The 20,056-nt window shown below is 39.4% G+C and overlaps 1 protein-coding gene across 2 annotated transcripts in view; it reads right to left on the bottom strand.

Moving 5' to 3' along the window:
• Window positions 1-20,056, bottom strand: part of ppp2r5eb (protein phosphatase 2, regulatory subunit B', epsilon) — a 156,612-nt gene that overhangs the window by 16,438 nt on the left and 120,118 nt on the right. For both annotated transcript variants that reach the window (XM_034194918.1, XM_034194919.1), the window contains exons 5-10: window positions 15,330-15,422; window positions 14,984-15,114; window positions 12,407-12,466; window positions 12,185-12,293; window positions 8,964-9,017; window positions 2,529-2,579 (exon numbers count right to left, since the gene is read on the bottom strand). In XM_034194918.1, the coding sequence (XP_034050809.1) occupies window positions 2,529-2,579; window positions 8,964-9,017; window positions 12,185-12,293; window positions 12,407-12,466; window positions 14,984-15,114; window positions 15,330-15,422 (498 nt within the window). The remainder of the gene's footprint in view (window positions 1-2,528; window positions 2,580-8,963; window positions 9,018-12,184; window positions 12,294-12,406; window positions 12,467-14,983; window positions 15,115-15,329; window positions 15,423-20,056) is intronic.

A 20,056-nucleotide genomic window follows, 5' to 3' on the forward strand; every position in this document is an offset into this window, starting at 1 on the left:
CCATTCGGAGGATGGGGTTGTCAGCGGAAACCATCACGTCGGACGTGCTGTGAGTATGCTGTGGCAGAACCGAGCCGGGCCAGGAACTTCAGAACTTATCGCTTGCATGTGCAGCTTGTCTTGCTGCTCCAACAAAATAGCTAGAAAAGTCTGTGAAGATATATCTCCTTTCTTGCTTATTTGAATTATACCCAAGATTATGTTTCCTTTCTAAGTAGTCCTTGCATTTTCATTCTTCTTTTTGTTTTGTAATTCTTACTTTATATTTCTCTGAATTTGGACAACACTTGTATTGCATGAAAGTGTATAGTCTCTACAAGGAGATGTCGGTTTTCTATATTCTGTTTTATTGTGTTCAATAAAAAAAAAAAAAAGCTTGTCTTGCTAATGGACACAAGTTTCAGAAAATAAGAACCAGGGCTGTGAATCCTCAAGAATGACATGAACTGAGTGCCATAAACTTATGTTAATTCATATTACAAGGGCAATTTTCCAATGAGGGAGGTAATTTTTTATTTTACTTTCATGGTCGTTTTCGACCACAGCATACCCGCCACCTACCATTGACACCCCATCCTCCGAATGGTTTGTGCTGACACTGCACACTCAACCCATGCGTTAATGCCCCCTGACACTTGCACGACTTTGATCCGCGTACTTGCACACACTGTGCCATGCACGAGAGTAAACTCGTAAACGTTGTGCAGCATCGTGCATGTGCGCAAAGAAAATTTTGAAATGTTCAAAATCTCCAGTATGCATTAATTACGTGAACATACAAACACACAAACAATTAAACACTTTGAATGAGTGTGTGTGAAAGCTTCAGCGCACCACATCAAAGCTTGTCTGAACGATTATAACAAGATGTTAAATCTATCATGAACATACTTTTACAGTGTTCATAACAAGGAATGAACATGCAACTGTTTTACCAACCTATTACAATATAAACATGACAAATATTTACCTTTTTAGATGGTTCAAAATGCTTTCTCCACCTCGTTCAGCATGCCTGTGTGAGATAAAAAGCTGCAGCTGCAACAGCCCTCTATGATTCCGGAAGCGATTAGAGCCGTTGTCAACAGCCAATTTGGAGAGAAAATAATTAATCCACTACGAAATAATTATTTTATATACGCATTGTCCAGCACACAGAGTGTGGCAGCCAGTGGAACAAAGCACGGTGTCCAGCTGGCAACACAGTGGGTGGGATCGTCACGACAATGTGTGTGCAAGTGCACTGATCAAAGTCATACAAGTGTCAGGGGGCCTTTAGTCTCACCCTTCACTCAGCGACTTCCTGCAGCTAAAAGCTAATGTTAGCTGAAAACTTAAGCAGAGCACTAATGTCACGTATCATTTTCAATTACTCACTCACCTCAGACAAATTTTTGTCCGTTGCTCAAACACAGTCTTGTGAGACAGTTAAACTCTCGTCTGAACGCTAACAACGTTAGCATTTTAGCAGCTGGAAGCATCACTCGTTAACACCACTTACTATCATTACCGAAGAAATACGCAGGTCATAACTTTTATTGTCCACAAGAAAGTAAATCATTTAGAGGAACCACCGCGCAGTCCTCAAAAAAAAAAAGAAAAAAAAAGGACTCCCAAAACAAATAACCTTTCTTCTTTGGAGATTAATGGCATCTTGCAAACCAACATTACTGCCACCAACTGTTTGGGCATGGAACTGAATGGAACCAAATGAATGCATTCTGGAATATTGTAAGCTTCTGCTTCTGTCTGCAACCTTTCGGGCACACATTTTAGTTTAATGTTGAGAATTTAACAAGACGAAATACAAACAGAACGATGAGTCAAACCAAGCATTTGATGTTTACATTACTTAAATATAGTAACTGTTTCCTTAACTTTATGGTTGTTTACATGTGGCAAAACATAATTAAAATCTTTGATTTAAATTGCTGGCTGGCGCGTTTGTCGACCTGCAAATCCGATGAACGTTGCTGATGTTCAATTTTAGAAACTCTTGCAGGCAGCAGGTGTAGAATGTTATTGTTGGACCAGAAACAAGGGAGCAGTATTAAGTGTAAAGCAGAAGTGATTGTACAAGTAGCTCATTGGCTGAGCACATCTGAATGGGCTAATCAACTTACAACACAGCAGAGAGAGATGAAAAATGCGCAAGATTGGGGTCCCTGAGGACCGGTATTGGGAAATGTGATCAAGACCTTACCCACTCCACAAGCCATTGACCAATTCATGGGCACTCCAGTTTCCTCCCACAATCAAAAACATGCTTATTTAAGGCCTGCCCACTGCTTCTAGTGGTTGGATTGTGTCTAACTGTAACTGGGATGGGTTAAATGCAGAGGGAAAAGCTCCCTCAATGTGTTTTTGATTAACAGAAGACACGTTAAACAGACCAGACTGGATGGGTTGACTATATGCTGGGGACACTCTAACAAGCGAACTATCCTTTGCCCTGAGACCTTCATGTCTGATTAAAAAAAGAAAAAAGATTAAAAAAGAAAAAATAAAGGACCACAAAAGACAGTCACCTCTTTTTGACTGCAGGTTTTTGGCCAGAACTTCAGTAAGCCTCTGATGACCTAAAAGAAGAGGAAAGGGAATTCATACAGATGTGAAATTCAACAGGATATGCAGTTACCTTTTTAGCATTTGACCTGCAAATTCACAGCTGAAAGTTGTGAATTCTAATAATTACTAGAATGCCTAATAATTATGTTTCCAAGTTTTCTTGCCTATACATTTTTGCAGAAAATATTTTTGCACTGGTAGCTCACACTGCAGCATTATCAGTATGCCTGATCTCTAATGCTGCGTTTACACATAGGCAGGACGCATTACGAATGTAATATTTCTGTCATTCATGGCACATTCCTGACATTCTTAACATGACTTAACGCATCTGAATAGGTTTCTTAACAGTGCGTGTGGGTGTGTGATATTTGTGGAGCATGTTTTTGGCTGTCAAAAAAAAAATCTTCCACGAATGTTACGCACCACCCTCATTTCACCACAGGTCGTGGAGTTTGCAACTGAGCATGCTGATAAGGCCCCCTGATATTTGCACAACTTTGATGGATGCACTTGCACGCACTGTGTCGTGCACGAGAGTAAAATCGTCGTTAACAGGTGTAAACTGAACGTGTCGTGCATAAATGTCATGAAATGTTACGCGAGCTACTCGCCAACACTACATGCAGCTCGTCAAGTCGAGTAAAGAACAGTGGCATTGTGCAAGTGTCAGGGAGCCTCGCTGGTGCTCCTCAGGACACTCCTGCAGGTGTTCCACCTGCTGTTGTGCCTGATGACCAGGAGAACCAGTCTGAGCTTCTTCCAGTCTGGCTCTATCAGTCTCCTCCTCCTCCTTTCTGTGCAACTCAATGGCACAGAGCCCAACTAAGCAAGCAATCACAAAGTTCTTCTGCTGTGGATTCATCTGGTGTTGAGGAGAAATCTGGAGTAATGTGAACAGTTCAGCAGCTGACGGTAGGATGAATATGGGGTGTGTGTGGAGACAATTCACCAAATTCACAACATTCTTGACAGATTAGTGACAGAGTGTAACGATGCGCTGTTGTGTGCAATAACGCGCAATAGCCCAGGACAATATTATTGACAGTGCATAATGGCTCATAACAATTCTCCAGTGGCATGTGCCATTAATCATAACGCGTGGTAACAGGTCGCGACAGTTGCTGAGGACTCCTGACGCCTCTGCCCCGTGATCGGCAGCCAAGAATGTATACTTCGTGGCATTCGTGACTTCTGACGATATGTGTAAACGCAGCTTAAGATTTAGGTTCACTGAAGAGGCAAATTAATTCTTTATTGCTCATAGACAACAATGATCAATGTGTGTCAAGAACGTAAAAATAAATAAGTGGTGATTCAATGTTTCACCTAGGATTGATTTTAGAGTCTTCCTTTTACTTAGAAAACAACACAAGTACAAAACCTTCCAGATCCACCAGAGTGCCTCCAAGGTAAGGCGACCATAAAACTCAGAGATTTGACAATCAGTTTTCTCCACAGGTCAAAGTGAAAAAAGGCCTTTGTTTAAATGAAAACGAACAGTATCTTGTCTGCATATACAAGTTTAAAAATGTTTCAGAAATGTGCTCTTCTGCTTCTCCACTCTCCTCTTCTCTGCTACTCTTCTTTCTTTTTGCAATCACTTCCTCTTTGTTTTGTGTTTCATTCCTTGATTCTAATTTTAACAACAATTAAGTGACTGAATTTGACTACAACACTTTGTCCTTCATGTTAACATAGACTTATTTATTTATTTTTTATGGTTGGATTCAGAAGTGCTGTCCGTATGGATCATGGAGAAACTGTGGTTAGTTACACCATGAAAGCATGGAAATCCACAATTCTGTGGAAATTTCAAATCCCTGTAATGTGCCTTTAACCTTTTAAACATTATTTATGACCTATGTATAACAACAAATGACATGAAATATCAAATAACAAAATATCTAATTTGCATATTCAACTTGAACTGGCTCATGTTGTGACTCTTACAACAGATAAATAAAAGGCCCACTAATTTCTGAGAAGGGCTCACTATAGATGGAGAAAATGGTCCATTATTTCAGGCACTAAGGGACCATTAGCCATTACCGCCCTTCTGAAATATGAATCACCATTTCACCAAAACAAGTTTAATTTCAAGCTGCATTATGTCATGTTACCTTGGTGAGGATACATTACAAAAACTACACATAATAAATATCAGTGGAAATCTTTGTTTATGCCATAACACAAAGTTAAAAGTTGTACCACAGTGACTGTAAGCCGTGGAAGAAATAAAGTTTTTTTTTTTTTTAAAGTGATCCACAGTGGAAGTGAACCACAGTTGCGGCAGCGTGCAGTCACTCAGTGCAGCGTCTTTTTTTGGACTATGTTTGACATGGATCACAAGCGGCAACACAAGCCACTCGAGACTGGACGGCGCTCAAATGACAGGTCGGTTGTGGCTCACTGGAGGCACATGCGAGGTACAGAGAGGCACATAGAGGAGCCTTAGTAGTAGGTACGTGACAGCTTAAAATGTGGACCATTATTCAAATAATCTGACACACCCATGCTAGGCTCATTATTCATGGCTTATTATTCGGTGGGACCGAGGCTTAAGAGTGGTGATACAAAATGCAAAATTTCGACTGTGCTCAATTTCTACAATCACAGCCACATAAGCCTATAACTTCTTCAGGGTTGTCTGGATGTCTTGGTGGCTTTCCTCACGGTTCTCCTTCTTCACTCAGTTTTTGAGAACTGTTTACTCCATGCAGAGTTACCATAGAATGCCATACTGTTTGTATTTCTTTGTAACTGATGTAAATAAATTCCAAGACATATTAAGTGGCAGCTTTACCATCAGAGAGCCTCATCTACAACTACCACAAAATACTCCAAGCTGTCACTGATGTTAAAGGGGGTAATACACGGTATTAGGAACAGGAGTATGTAAACTTTTGATCAGGGTCATTTGGGTAGTTTCTGTTGTCATTAGGATTTAAAAAGAGTAAACACAGTTTCTGAAAATAAATGGCTTCACCCAATCACTAACCATGAGTGAAAAAAGTTTGGTGTTATCATTCATATTCTCTGAAAAATGGCAAAAAAAAGTTCTGCCAGGTTATGTAAACTTTTGAGCACAAGTGTATACAACCCCAATTCCAACGAAGTTGGACGTTGTGTGAAAAGTTGGGATGTTGTGTGAAATGTAAATAAAAACAGAATACAATGATTTCAGCCTATATTCAATTGAATATACCACAAAGACAAGATATTTAAAGTGCAAACTGATAGAATTTTTTATTTTTGTGCAAATATTTGCTCATTTTGATGTGGATGTCTGCAACACATTTCAAAAAAGCTGGAACAGTGGCAACAAAAGACAGGGAAAGTTGATGAATGCTCAAGCAACACCTGTTTGGAACATTCCACAGGTGAACAGGTTAACTGGAAACAGGTGAGTGTCATGATTGGGTATAAAAGGAGCATCCCCAAAAGGCTCAGCTGTTCACAAGCAAAGATGGGCGAGGATCACCACTTTGTGAACAACTGTGTGAAAAAATAGTACAACAGTTTAAGAACAATGTCAACATTCAATTGCAAAGAATTTAGGGATTCCATCATCTACAGTCCATAATATAATCAGAAGATTCAGAGAATCTGGAGAACTTTCTACACGTAAGCGGCAAAGCCAAAAATCAACATTGCATGCCCATGACCTTCAATCCCTCAGGTGACACTGCATTAAAAACCGACAACACTGTGTAAAGGATCTTACCGCGCAGACTCACGAACACTTCAGAAAACCATTGTCACTTCACATAGATTGTCGCTACATCTACAAGTGCAAGTTAAAACTCTACCATGCAAAGCGAAAGCCATACATCAACAACATCAAGAAACGCAGCAGCCTTCTCTGAGCCTGAGCTCATTTGAAATAGACAGACGCAAAGTGGAAAAGTGTGCTGTGGTCCGATGAGTCCACATTTCAAATTGTTTTTGGAAATCATGGATGTTGTGTCCTCCGGACAAAAGAGGGAAAAGTCCATCCAGATTGTTACCAGTGCAAAGTTCAAAAGCCAGCATCTGTGATGGTATGGGGGTGTGTTAGTGCCCATGGCATGGGCAACTTACACATCTGTGATGGCACCATCAATGCTGAAAGTTACATCCAGGTTTTGGAGCAAGACATGCTGCCATCCAAGCAACGTCTTTTTCAGGGATGTCCCTGCTTATTTCAGCAAGACAATACCAAGCCACATTCTGCACATGTTAAAACAGTGTGGCTTCATAGTAAAAGAGTGCAGGTACTAGACTGGCCTGCCTGCAGTCCAGACGTGTCGGCCACTGAAAATGTGTGGTGCATTATGAAGCACAAAATATGACAACGGAGACACCGGACTGTTGAACAACTGAAGACGTATATCAAGCAAGAATGGGAAAGAATTCCACCTACAAAGCTGCAACAATTAGTGTCCTCAATTCCCAAATGCTTATTGAGAAAAGGAAAGGTGATGTAACATACCACTGTCCCAGCTTTTTTGAAACGTGTTGCAGGCATCCATTTCAAAATGAGCAAATATTTGCACAAAAACAATAAAGTTTATGAGTTTGAACATTAAATATCTTGTCTTTGTGGTGCATTCAATTGAATATAGGTTGAAGAGGATTTGCAAATCATTATATTCTGTTTTTATTTACATTTTACACAACGTCCCAACTTCATTGGATCTGGGGTTGTATAATATTACTTTTAATGATTCCAACCTTTTCCTGTCAAAAAAGTAAAAGGTAAAGCCTGTATATATATATATATATATATATATATATATATATATATATATATATATATATATATATATATATATATATATATATATATATATATATATATATTATTTGAGGTAAATCAGACCTCATTACACAGCATTTTTAAGGCATTAAAAATTGTAACATTAGAAAAGTTGCCTGTTGACTTGTTATTTTAATGTTAACCGAAGCACCTCACTTCTATTTCTATTTCTCCTTTCGTCAGTGGACCTAATCCATGCTATTTTATAGGGATGGGTATTAATATGATTTTATCGATATTAATGCCATTATCGATTCCGCTTATCGATCCGATTCCTTATCAATACTTCTTGTGGATTTTCTGTGTACTAAAAGTATGTTTTACAGGTTTTGTATGTCTATGTATTTTATTGAGTATTATATAACAACATTATTATTTACCGAGTCAAAAGCATTTCCTTTCAGACATTAATGGCATAAATGTAACTCCATAGACTCTGAGCTGAGCTCAGCCGGCTGCGTTACAAGTCACCATCAATGTAATTCATAAAGAATGCAGGACGTCTCATTCTGGGAGGAAAAAAAAAAAAAAAAACATTTTGGTCGATTGTAGTTTATTGTTTGTATTACAACGTTTGGAAAGAAGTGTCATTTGATTTAAAACAGCGATTTGCTTTGAAGTTATTAATTCCGGCCATACTCTAACATGACTTGGCAGAGAGCTGTGCAGCATTTGGAGCTGTGTGAATGTAACGGAGGACGATTCTCGCCTCAGTTATTGACTTTAATCCACACAAATGTAACTCATGACTGACATCTCTAAATGGCTTTGAGAGGGGTTAAGAAGCAGACTTGCCGCTTCTGAAAAGCAGTGAAGCAGAGAACCAACGAAACAGCGGGTCTGAGCACTGCTTCATTGGTTCAAGCTTCAAGCAGAGCCGCACTGCAGAAGCGGTTGATTACACACCCCTTGTAGGGTGTGTGTAATCAATATAGAGAAATGATCATTTTCCTGATAAACATTATCAAAAACAGCGGCCACTCTGAAGGACCAATAAGGGAATTAAGCAAAAAGACTATTGATGTCAGCGGATCGAATAATTTCTTAACGATTTTTGAGCAAAACTGGTTCTCGATACCCATCCTTACTACTTTTCTGTCCTGTAACATGCAGCAGATTCTGGACATGTGATGTTTTAAAAGGGTCATGTTTAGGTCTACTTTGAGGAAAAACGTATCCAGCATTATCTTATTTAGTTCAGCCAAACTTCATAATGATTCTGTTGGGTGTGTCACATTGACTCGTTGCTTTGAAGATAAAATGGTAATTATTGTAAACCTTCAAGAAATTACAACTCATTAGCAGTAGGTTGATATATTTTGCTCATAGCAATAAAGCAGAAAAAATTCAGAGGCATCAAGCAGTGATCAATGACTGAAATGTGTGATTCAATTGTAAATTTTTTTGAAATTTATTTTGCTTCAATTTATCAAACGCAAAAGATGCAAAAACATCAATAAAAAAGAAAATCATTGAGGAATTTTTTTCTGCCTTTGTTCTTTCTTCCCTCATTCTCCTCAATAAAACAGAACCCAAATGGAGAAGAAGAGAACAAATCAGTTCAAAAGCTACATAAAAATGTACTGATACTTACTGGTTCTGTTAATGTTGGGTCTTTCTCTAAGAACTGTACAATGCAATACGCCAACTGGAGAGAAAGGAACCAGAGATTACCAAAAAAACAAACAAACAAAAAAAAAAACAACTGTACATAACAGAAAAACATGTTAATCAAAAACAAATAAAGAGTAGTCACTACCAATGAACCACTTCTGGGCTGGCTGTTGTCCGATCTGCGCATTTAAAAGGTTAATCAGCTACTACCCTTTAAATGCAAGGTCCATTACCTTTACACACACATGCACACACAAACATACACCGCAGGTTAGAGAGGTGGGCTTGTGATGAGAGGTCCTTTGAGCAAGGTCCTTAAATTTCAAGTTGCTCCTGGTGTACAGGAGAGCACCTTGCATTACAGCACCTTAACATGAGTGTAGATACAGTAGTGATTAGAATAATAGTAGTGCTATGTGACTAAAAAGATTAATCCAGGTTTTGAGTATATTTCTTATTGTTACATGGGAAACAAGGTACCAGTAGATTCAGTAGATTCTCACAAATCCAACAAGACCAAGCATTCATGATATGCACACTCTTAAGGCTATGAAAAAAAGGCTAATAGAAAAAAAAAAACAGCTCATATGAAAAGGAAAAAAAAAGTAGAAAAGGGGAACAAACAGGTGTGAATCAGGTGTCCCCTATTTAAGGATGAAGCCAGCACCTGTTGAACATGCTTTTCTCTTTGAAAGCCTGGGGAAAATGAGACGTTCAAGACATTGTTCAGAAGAACAGCGTAGTTTGATTAAAAAGTTGATTGGAGAGGGGGAAACGTATATGCAGGTGCAAAAAATTATAGGCTGTTCATCTACAATGATCTCCAATGCTTTAAAATGGCCAAAAAAAAAAAAAAAAACCAGAGACGCGTGGAAGAAAATGGAAAACAACCATCAAAATGGATAGAAGAATAACCAGAATGGCAAAGGCTCACCCATTGATCAGCTCCAGGAGGATCAAAGACAGTCTGGAGTTACCTGTAAGTGCTGTGACAGTTAGAAGCCGCCTGTGTGAAGCTAATTTATTTGCATGAATCCCCCGCAAAGTCCCTCTGTTAAATAAAAGACGTGCAGAAGAGGATACAATTTGCCAAAGAACACATCAACTGGCCTAAAGAGAAATGGAGGAATATTTTGTGGACTGATGAGAGTAAAATTGTTTCAGTTTGGATATGTCAAAATACTTGAAGAGGTCAAACCAACAAAATTAATGCCTTGCAGATGTGAAGAAATCATGAAAAACTGTGGTTATACAACTAAATACTAGTTTAGTGATTCACAGGATTGCTAAAAAAGCAGTTTGAACATAATAGTTTTGAGTTTGTAGCGTCAACAGCAGATGCTACTATTATTGTGAACACCCCCTTTTCTACTTTTTTTTTTTTTTACTAATAGCCCAATTTCATAGCCTTAAGAGTGTGCATATCATGAATGCTTGGTGTTGTTGAATTTGTGAGAATCTACTGAATCTACTGGTACCTAGTTTCCCATGTAACAATAAGGAATATACTCAAAACCTGGATTAATCTTTTTAGTCACATAGCACTACTATTATTCTGAACACTACTGTATTTGTGAATGGGAGAACATAAAGCATAATTGTGAATTGCTTTGAGCATCTGCATCAGATGTAAAAAAAAAAAAAAAAAGTGTAACAAATGCATTCCATTTATCACAGGTGCACCAGTAAACCTCTAATTACGACGATTAGTAGGGGTGTAACTAATGAAACATTTACAGTGCATCTGTTAAGTATTAACACCACTTCACTTTTTCCACAATTTTCTGTTACAGCCTTATTCCAAAATTCATTTTTTCCCCTCATCCTTCTACTCACAACACCCCATAATGACAAGATGATTTTTTTAAAGAAATTAAGAGATGATTAGCAGGCATGCGATTAACAAAATGAAAAAGTCTGAAAGCATTCAGCCATGTCCATGGGGTGTCCTTAAGGAAGGTGGCACAACCCCTTAAGCCTTGAAAATTTTTAAAAATTAAACACTGAAATTGAGCATTTTCCTTGATTTTTGCCATTACAATGACCTTGAAATGCAACTGTGTGAACACTATAAAAGTAAGTCCTTACACACTTGGAAAGGTAGGAATAGAAATCAATATATAAACATAATAAATGAGACCTGTAGCATTCATTCATAGCATTCATTTGATTAGGAAGGAAAATATATCTGTTGAAGTTCTGAACACATTTTTAGTCCACATTTTGTAAGTGCTCAGTAGAACTACATAATTCAATGTTTTCAACAATATTTCCAGTCAGCAAATTTAAAAGCAGATTAAATATTTAGGCAGACTGACCTCATGAAATGTATAGGCACTTATCTTTGTATTGCACTGAATTGAATTGTACATAATTAAAAGTATTGTTTTTGAATGGTATTGTAGCTCATGTATGCAGATACTTTTTCCTCAACATGTCCAGGATCTGTTTAAAATGAGGGAGTCCAGGCTACAATTTGAGAGGAACATTAGTATTTGAGAAGGCAAAGATTCAAAGTACTGTAAAAAAAAAGTCATTACATTTCTGTTAAAGGTGTTAACATTTGGAATAATTGTCCTGATAACATCACATTATCTGGCACCTTAGTCGGCTTTCAAAGGCTCTATAAGAACAATACAATTACTTGTTATAATATGATGAACTAGCTTTATAGATTTTTGTTATTGCTTTTGGGGATTGTGCACTATTGTTTGTCTGGTTGTGTTTGGATTTTATTTTTGTTTATTGATTAATTTATAGTGTTTGTGCTTGGCATTTGCTGTTTTAAATATGTGCATGTGTATACTTTTTACTTTTGTGGTAAAAGGGGTGGGTGATTATAAGCCTTTGCGGTCACACAGGTTCATTGTTAAATTGTCCTATTTATGAGTTTTTGTTATTGTTGAGTCTGTGTGACAAATAAATTCATTTATTCATTTAGACAGATTTGTGAACAATATTTGAGAGAAATTTGTCTTTTGTATATATAGAAAATGTTTTAGATCTTTGAGTTCAGCTCATGAAAAATGGGAGCACAAACAAAAGTGTTGCACTTATAAACTGACAGAGGGGAATACATTTTTTATTTGCATGTGAATGTCTCACATTCCAACAAATATTTATGCATATTTATACATTTATACTGCATATTTATGCACAAGCACGCACACGTGCATACACACACATACGTCTGCACATTACCTGTGCATGGAAGAGGGACAGACTCCTGACAGTGTGTAGAGGGATCAACACTTTGACCAGAAACTGTTTATGTTCTGCTTTCAGTGGCAGAGCAAAACCATTGATTATACTGGGGAGAGAGAGCAGCAGAAGAATAAAATTTTAATAAAAACAAGTGTGAACTCAAATGTATGACAGATAGTGTCATACTGGAGAACCCAAATGTGTGGTGCCTCTACATACCTCCCCAAGATCTCCAGCAACTCAGCCACCCCATTGAAGTGCTCCGTCTCATAAACAAAACTACAGAAGACAGAAAGGGTCACAGAATTGGCACAAGTGAGCGAAAACCACAAAAACACAGACAGACTGACAAAAAGTTGAAAGCCTGAACACGTAACAACAAAACTATATGATTTGTAACTAAAAATATATATGAATGAAAAGTAGATATAAAAGAAAAGACATTTGAGAACAGATATCAAGTTAACCTGTGTTTAACTGTTGTGATGCACATTTAAACACACACACACACACATTTTATTAGGTACACCTGTTCAATTGCTTCTTAATGGTGCGTTTACACATAGGCAAGATGCGTTACGAATGTCATATTTGCATCATTCTTGGCACATTCCTGACATTCTTAATGTGTCTTAACGCAACTGAACAGGTTTCTTAATAGTGCGTGTTGGTGCGTGATATTCGTGATTTTCATGGAGCATGTTTTTGGCTGTCAAAAAATCTTCCACGAATGTCACGCACCACCCTCATTTCGCCTCATGTCGTGGAGGTCGCAACTGAGCGTGTTGATCTGTCTTAATTAGTGATGATCCTTAATAGAGCGTGACAGCGTTCTCTGACGTGCGCACAACTAAACCCTGCTATACAGCATTCAGTTTCATTGCTGCAGTATGCTGAAGGACAGTGATGCCAAGTCGGCTAAAAGTTTAGTTCCAATGCTCCTCAGTGTGCTCCTGCAGGTGTTCCACCTGCTGCATGTGCCTGATGTTTGGGAAAACGAGTGAGACGAGAGCCGCGTGAAGCCACACATCTGGTTCTCTCCGTCTCCTCCTCCTCTCTGTGCCACTCCACAGCAGAGAGCCCAACTAAGCATGCAGTCACAAAGTTCTTCTGCTGTGGAGCAAACTAGAGCGATCTGAACTGTTCAACAGCTGATGGATGAATATTGGAGTGTGAGGGGAGACAATTTGCTTCATTCACAACATGACAGAACTTAGCGATGCGCTGTTACCCACAATAGCGCGCAACAAGCGGAAACTTATTCTTGACTGTGCGTAATGGTTCCTGATCATTCTCCAGCAACACGTGCCATTAATTGTAGCGCGTGGTAACAGCTTGCAGCGTTCCTGAGGACACCTGACACCTCCAGCCCTGAATCATCACATTCGTAATCAGCGGCCAACAGCAACCAACAGCTTGTATGAGTGAACCATGAAAACATCGAGCCAACGGGCAGGTGTGAACGAACCCGCTGCTACGGTGTAGTGCACGCGACGGTGTTGTGCACGCGATGGTGTTGTGCGAGCAGGAACACAGTGCGAGCAGCTGGGACGCGGCACACCACATTGCGCCGCTGATGTGGAGAACAATAAAATAAAATCCAGCTTTATAATTAGTGAATATCACTGGGTTAATATAAATCAGTGGTTTCCAAACTGTGAGGTGTTCGGGGGGGGGGGGGGGGGGGGGGGGGGGGGATTTGTGCACGAGGGATAGGTAGGCAGCATTATAAACAAGAGCAATCAGTGTTTTCAGATGTCCACCAATCTGGATCACCTCCAAAATTCAGTGGAGTCTTTCATGCCCCAATATCTATCTGTGGTGCAAATTTGGTGAGAATCTGAAGTAGTTCTGCCGTAATCCTTCAAAGGCTATATAAAGGGAAATCTTGATCCAGAATCCGGATCACCAGCAAAATTTAATGAAAGGGGAGGTGATGGTCTAGTGGTTAAGGCATTGGGCTTGAGACCAGAAGATCCTCGGTTCAAATCCCAGCCCAACTAGAAAGAGTTCTTTGGAAAATTGTAACCTCTTCTGCACGTCTTTTATTTAACAGAGGGACTTTGCTGGGGATTCTTGCAACTAAATTAGCTTCACACAGGCGGCTTCTAACTGTCACAGCACTGACAGGTAACTCCAGACTGTCTTTGATCATCCTGGAGCTGATCAATGGGTGAGCCTTTGCCATTCTGGTTATTCTTCTATCCATTTTGATGGTTGTTTTCGTTTTCTTCCACGTGTCTTTTTTTTTGTCCATTTTAAAGCTTTGGAGGGCATTGTAGATGAACAGCCTATAATTTTTTGCACCTGCGTTTAAGTTTTCCCCTTTCCAATCAACTTTTTAATCAAACTACGCTGGTCTTCTGAACAATGTCTTGAACGTCCCATTTTCCTCAGGCTTTCAAAGAGAAAAGCATGTTCAACAGGTGCTGGCTTCATTCTTAAATAGGGGACACCTGATTCACACCTGTTTGTTCCACAAAATTGAGGAACTCACTGACTGAACACCCCCTTTTCTACTTTTTTTTTTTTTTACTATCAGCCCAATTTCATAGCCTTAAGAGTGTGCATATCATGAATGCTTCGTCTTGTTGGATTTGTGAGAATCTATTGAATCTACTGGTACCTTGTTTCCCATGTAACAATAAGAAATATACTCAAAACCTGGATTAATCTTTTTAGTCACATAGCACTACTATTATTCTGAACACTACTGTACATACATACATACAAGACACAACAAACAAACAAACAAAAAGGTCCCAGTAAGTGAGTGCATATATGTGTGGGACTTACCATAGAAAAATATTATTGATCTGTTTTCGTATAAAAGCCCTCAGCCCTAGGAATTTGCCGTAGATTCTATGCAAGACTGTTTTCAAGTAGTCTCTCTCACGAGGATCCTCACTGTCAAACAACTCCAACAGCTGAGTGGAATGGGGAGAAGGAGAGGGAATGCAGACAGAAAGGGAAGAGACAAGGGGGGCAGAGAGGAAATGTAATGAAAACCAAGTGAGATTTTTAAAAAGACTAAAGGAAAGCCACAAAACAAAACAGCTCACGGAAGTAAAAAAAGAGAGAAAGTCCAAATGACGTTCAACAATGACATTTTAAACTATCAGAAAATCATGCAAACACTCACCTGTAGGACAAACCTCTGGTCTATGTACTTTTTGGCAATGCTTGGCTGAAATTCCTGACTCTCCAAGAAACGAATGAAGAACTCGTACACCAACTAATAAGAGAAGAAAAAGGATAGATCGAAGAACAGGAGGATGAAATAAAAAGACCTGTTCACAACAAATTACAATAGTTTAAAATATGATTCATATTACTTCTTTGATCAACTCGATGTGCAGTCAGAGGGCTAATAGGTTTTCAATATAAAGTGTGTACAGTATATGCAGTAATATACGACATGACACTGCTATGATTCAACCAAAAGTTAAACCCATTGCACAACAAAAAGCTGATAAAAAGGGAAAGATAACACTGAAGGTTGATGCTGCACTTTGAAATCAAAGTGCTTACTCTAGCCCAGGAAGAATGGGAGCAAACTGGAATACGAAACAGGATAAGAGGGCAAAGGTCACAAAAGACAGGGTTGACTAGGCACACCTTTGTGTAAGAAAAAACAATTATAGTGTGGATTGCATGTGGGTAAGGACAAAGGACTTGAATGAATAAAGTTTTAATTATGTGTTGATTTGGAAGATTTAGCAAATTAAACAAAAAGGTTTTACCAGGAGGTTTCTCTTTGAGATTTGAATCTCATTTCTAAAGGAGTCCTGAGAGGCTGAGCAGCGGACAAACAAAGAAGGAGGGGTAGGTGAGAAACCAGAGAGCCTTGTTCTGGACCTGGACCCAAACCTGGAACTAGGGCTGTCACGATTAGGAATTTCTGGAGACGATTAATTGTTAGACAAATAATTGCGATTGATGAATATATTGTCTATTTTTTTTTCTTTTTTTTCCATTCTTTATATTCTACTATTGTAGTATAATTACACAACTCTGGAAGAACGTTTGGCTTATGTGAGTGGAGAAACTGGGAATGGTGCAATATTTTTATTTTTATCTTCATTTTACATACAGTCCCAACTTTTTCTGAATTGTGGTTGTTTGTTGCATTTCTGAAATTGTTTCTCCTCATCAGTCACGTTTTGTGCTTAAACACTGCATTAAGCTCAAGATTGAACAAATAAATACCTTTGGAAAATAACAGCTGTTAAAGTTCAGAGTTCTCACCTACTTTTTGTGATCTGTGTGTCTGAACATCACCACAGCTTCTCCATGTCAAGGTTTTTTGTTTTTTATGGCTCAGTTCATTCATATATTCTCATTTTTTAAATATGTTTTTAAAGCTATATGACCGTTTATTTCATCTCATGATCTCATAAATTCAGCATACAACGCGCACATGGTTTGAATAGGACGGTAATGGCAGAATCACACCTTTAGAGAAAGTTCAGAGAGAAGTAGAAGCAGCTTCACGTTTTGTTTTTTTTTTTTACATGTTCACTTGGGTTAAAATCCTCTCTTTGCTCCGCGCTCGCGGTGCAATGATGGTTCTCAGACTGTAACATGTTGCGCCTGCATTCAGGAATCTCCGTCACCCACCCCTTCCCTCCCAGTGCAGCCTGTTGACTCCGCACAGACACACACACCGACAGCTCCGCATTTTAGACGGCTTTTGAAGAAGACGGCCACTGTTTTAATCGGCCGTCTTATCCAAACGGCAGGACGGATCTCTCCTCAGCCTCCATGTTATTGTCCTGCCTTAAGACGAGAGTGAGGCTGCAGCACAATGAAGTCAGATTCTGAGTCGTGTTATGCTTTGTGGATAAAATAAATAATTCACGGTAATCACGAATATGAAAAATAATCGCGATTGACGAATATTGTAATAATTGTGACAGCACTACCTGGAACTCAACCACAACCCACCCAAAACTGGACAAAAAACAATCAAATTCACCCCACGCTGTATATATACATTTAGTGAATGTTTTGCTGTAAGAATTAAAGAGCCGGGACTCTTCTCTTGAGCCAAGATATTCATATGGCAGAAATCCAAAGAAGACAGAGAAATTAAACATTCGTAGTAGCAAGGCATAGACCAGTCTTACAACATGCTGCCTTTTTAGGAAGTGTGAAATAAAGATTTTAATTCAATTCAATTTTTTTTATTATTTTACTTTATTTATTTATTTTTTTACAGCTGTCATTTCTCTTATCAACAGAGCTGTCCAAAAGCATCCTGGGAATTGCAACACCAACAAAAACGCCTTTGACACCTTGGACTTGGACCCCTACAAGAGAAGCCCAGGGGCATACCCAACACCCTTTAAGTAGAATCTGCAAAGCAAAGGCTTTACAATTTCATCAACAAAATGCAGTGTTCCATGAAAAAAGTGTGGGAACCCTTTGGGTTCTGTACATTTTAGTATTTTAATGACAACTGAATGAATAGAAAAACAGATATTAAAAAGTAGTTTTGCGGATATGTTCAACTGTATAATAGCATGGATGTCTGCACATCATTAGACACAAGGGGGTTATTCCCATTCTAATCCAATTCCATCGTTTGCACAGTTTATTTTTCTGTAGGTAATTTGGTCGGGGAGGCTTACCGTGAAGCAGCGAGCATCTCTCCAACAGCGGTCAGGGCGTGGAGTAATCCATCAAATGTGAAATGGTAATTCTGTATCAATCCACATCAATACTTTCATATGGTAGCTTCACCCACTTTGGCGGTGGCGGCGGCACGCGACTTTCTCTCACTCTGAGCTAACAGCACACGCAGCCGGTGTTCTGACGAATTGTACGTCTCGACAGTTCCACGTCCCGACAATACAGCGCGTGCGCAGTTGCACACGGAGGACAGGAATGATATTTAACAGTAATGACATCTCTTCAGAACACCTGTCAGGGTGCGGAGTAATACATCTTTGGCCACCGTTCCACAGATATTATACGCCTGATATGTCACACAACTAACCAATCACATTTGCGGAAAAAATGTAATTGGATTAGAATATTTTATGTCATATGGATGCCATTTCATTTTGGGATTAGATGGCATCATTAAAAAAAAATAAATAAAAGATTTTATATATATATATATATATATATATATATATATATATATATATATATATATATATACACACATACATACGAGGTCTGTGATGAAAAAAGTGGTCCTTTTTATTTTTTTTCAAAAAATAAATGGATTTGATTCATATGTTTTTACGTCAGACATGCTTGAACCCTCGTGCGCATGCGTGAGTTTTTTCACGCGTGTCGGTGACGTCATTCGCCTGTGGGCAGGCCTTGAGTGAGGAGTGCTCCACCCCGCCCGTCGGAATCTCTTTGTCTGAATAGCCGCTGTGGACGGCGCGCGTTGCTTTATCAGCCTTTTTTCTGGACCTGTGAGGAATATCCAAGTGGACACTATTCGAGAAATTAAGATGGTTTTCGGTGAAAAGTTTAACGGCTGATGAGAGATTATGGGGGTGTTTCTGTCGGTGTAAGGACTTCCCACGGAGCTGGACGTCGCGCAGCGCTTCCAGGTGCCGTCGTCGGCCTGTTTCGACCTGAAAACATCCTAATTTAAGGCTTAATTCACCCAGGACGTCGTGAGAGAACAGAGAAGATTCAGTAGAGGCCGGCATGAGGACTTTATGCGGACATTCCACTGTTTAAGGTCATTTTGTAATGAAAGATGTGCGCGCAAATTCGCCGAGTCGTCACGGACACGACTCGGTGAATCTGTGTGTGCCGCGACAGGAAAAACACCTCCGTGTTGAAAACCATTTGTAAAATTCAGGCGGCTTTTGATGGCTTTCAACAAGTGAGTAAGAAATTGTTTAACAGCTTGGGCATGTTCCAACTTGCCCGTTAAGGTTTCCAACACGGAGGTGTCTTTCCTGTCGCGGCCCCCGCGGTCGGGTCCGGCCCGACATGCGACTCTGCCCGCACGTTCTTTCATTACAAAATGTCCGTTAACAATGGAATGTCCGAATAAACTCCTCATGCCGACTTCTTCTGAAAGTTCTCTGTTCTCTGACGACTTACTGGGTCAACAGAGCCTGAAATGTGGAAGTTTTCAACTTGAAACGGCGAGACGCTGCCGCCTCGAAGCGCAGATCGCCATCAGGCGCCATGGGCCGTCCTTACGGCGACACTACAGACCAAAATCTCTCATCAGCCGTTAAAATTTTTACCGAAAACCAGCTGAATTTATCGAATGGTGTCCACTCAGTTGTGCCTTACAGTTTTTCAACAAATTTTTATCAAACAAAGCAGCAGTCTCTGAGCCATTCCTAAACAATGAAAAAATGACGAGAGGGTGGGCGACTCCACAGTCAAAGACTGCCCACAGACGAATGACGTAACCGACAGGCGTGAAAAAAACTCTTGCATGCCCACGAGGGTTCAAGCATGTCTGATGTAATCACAAGTGATTCAAATCCATATGGTTTTTGAAAAAAATAATAAGGTCTGTTACTTTTATCACAGACCTCGTATATGAAAAGGCTTGTGTTTTGTTTTGCTAAAATACGAGGTCTCTTAGATAATAAACCGACCCTTTTATTTTTTTTTTTTAACTATATGGATTTGAATGACATGCGATTACACCAATCATGCTTGAACCCTCGTGCGCATGCGTGAGTTTTTTCACGCGTGTCGGTGACGTCATTTCCCTGTGGGCAGGCCTTGAGTGAGATGTGGTCCCGCCCTCTCGGTTGAATTCCTTTGTTTCACACGCTGCTCGAGACGGCGCGCGTTGCTTTATCAAAATTTTTTCTGGACCTGTGAGGAATATCCGAGTGGACACTATTCGAGAAATTAAGCTGGTTTTCT

This window comes from Thalassophryne amazonica, chromosome 19 (genome assembly GCF_902500255.1).
Source record: "Thalassophryne amazonica chromosome 19, fThaAma1.1, whole genome shotgun sequence".
Lineage (NCBI taxonomy): Eukaryota > Metazoa > Chordata > Actinopteri > Batrachoidiformes > Batrachoididae > Thalassophryne > Thalassophryne amazonica.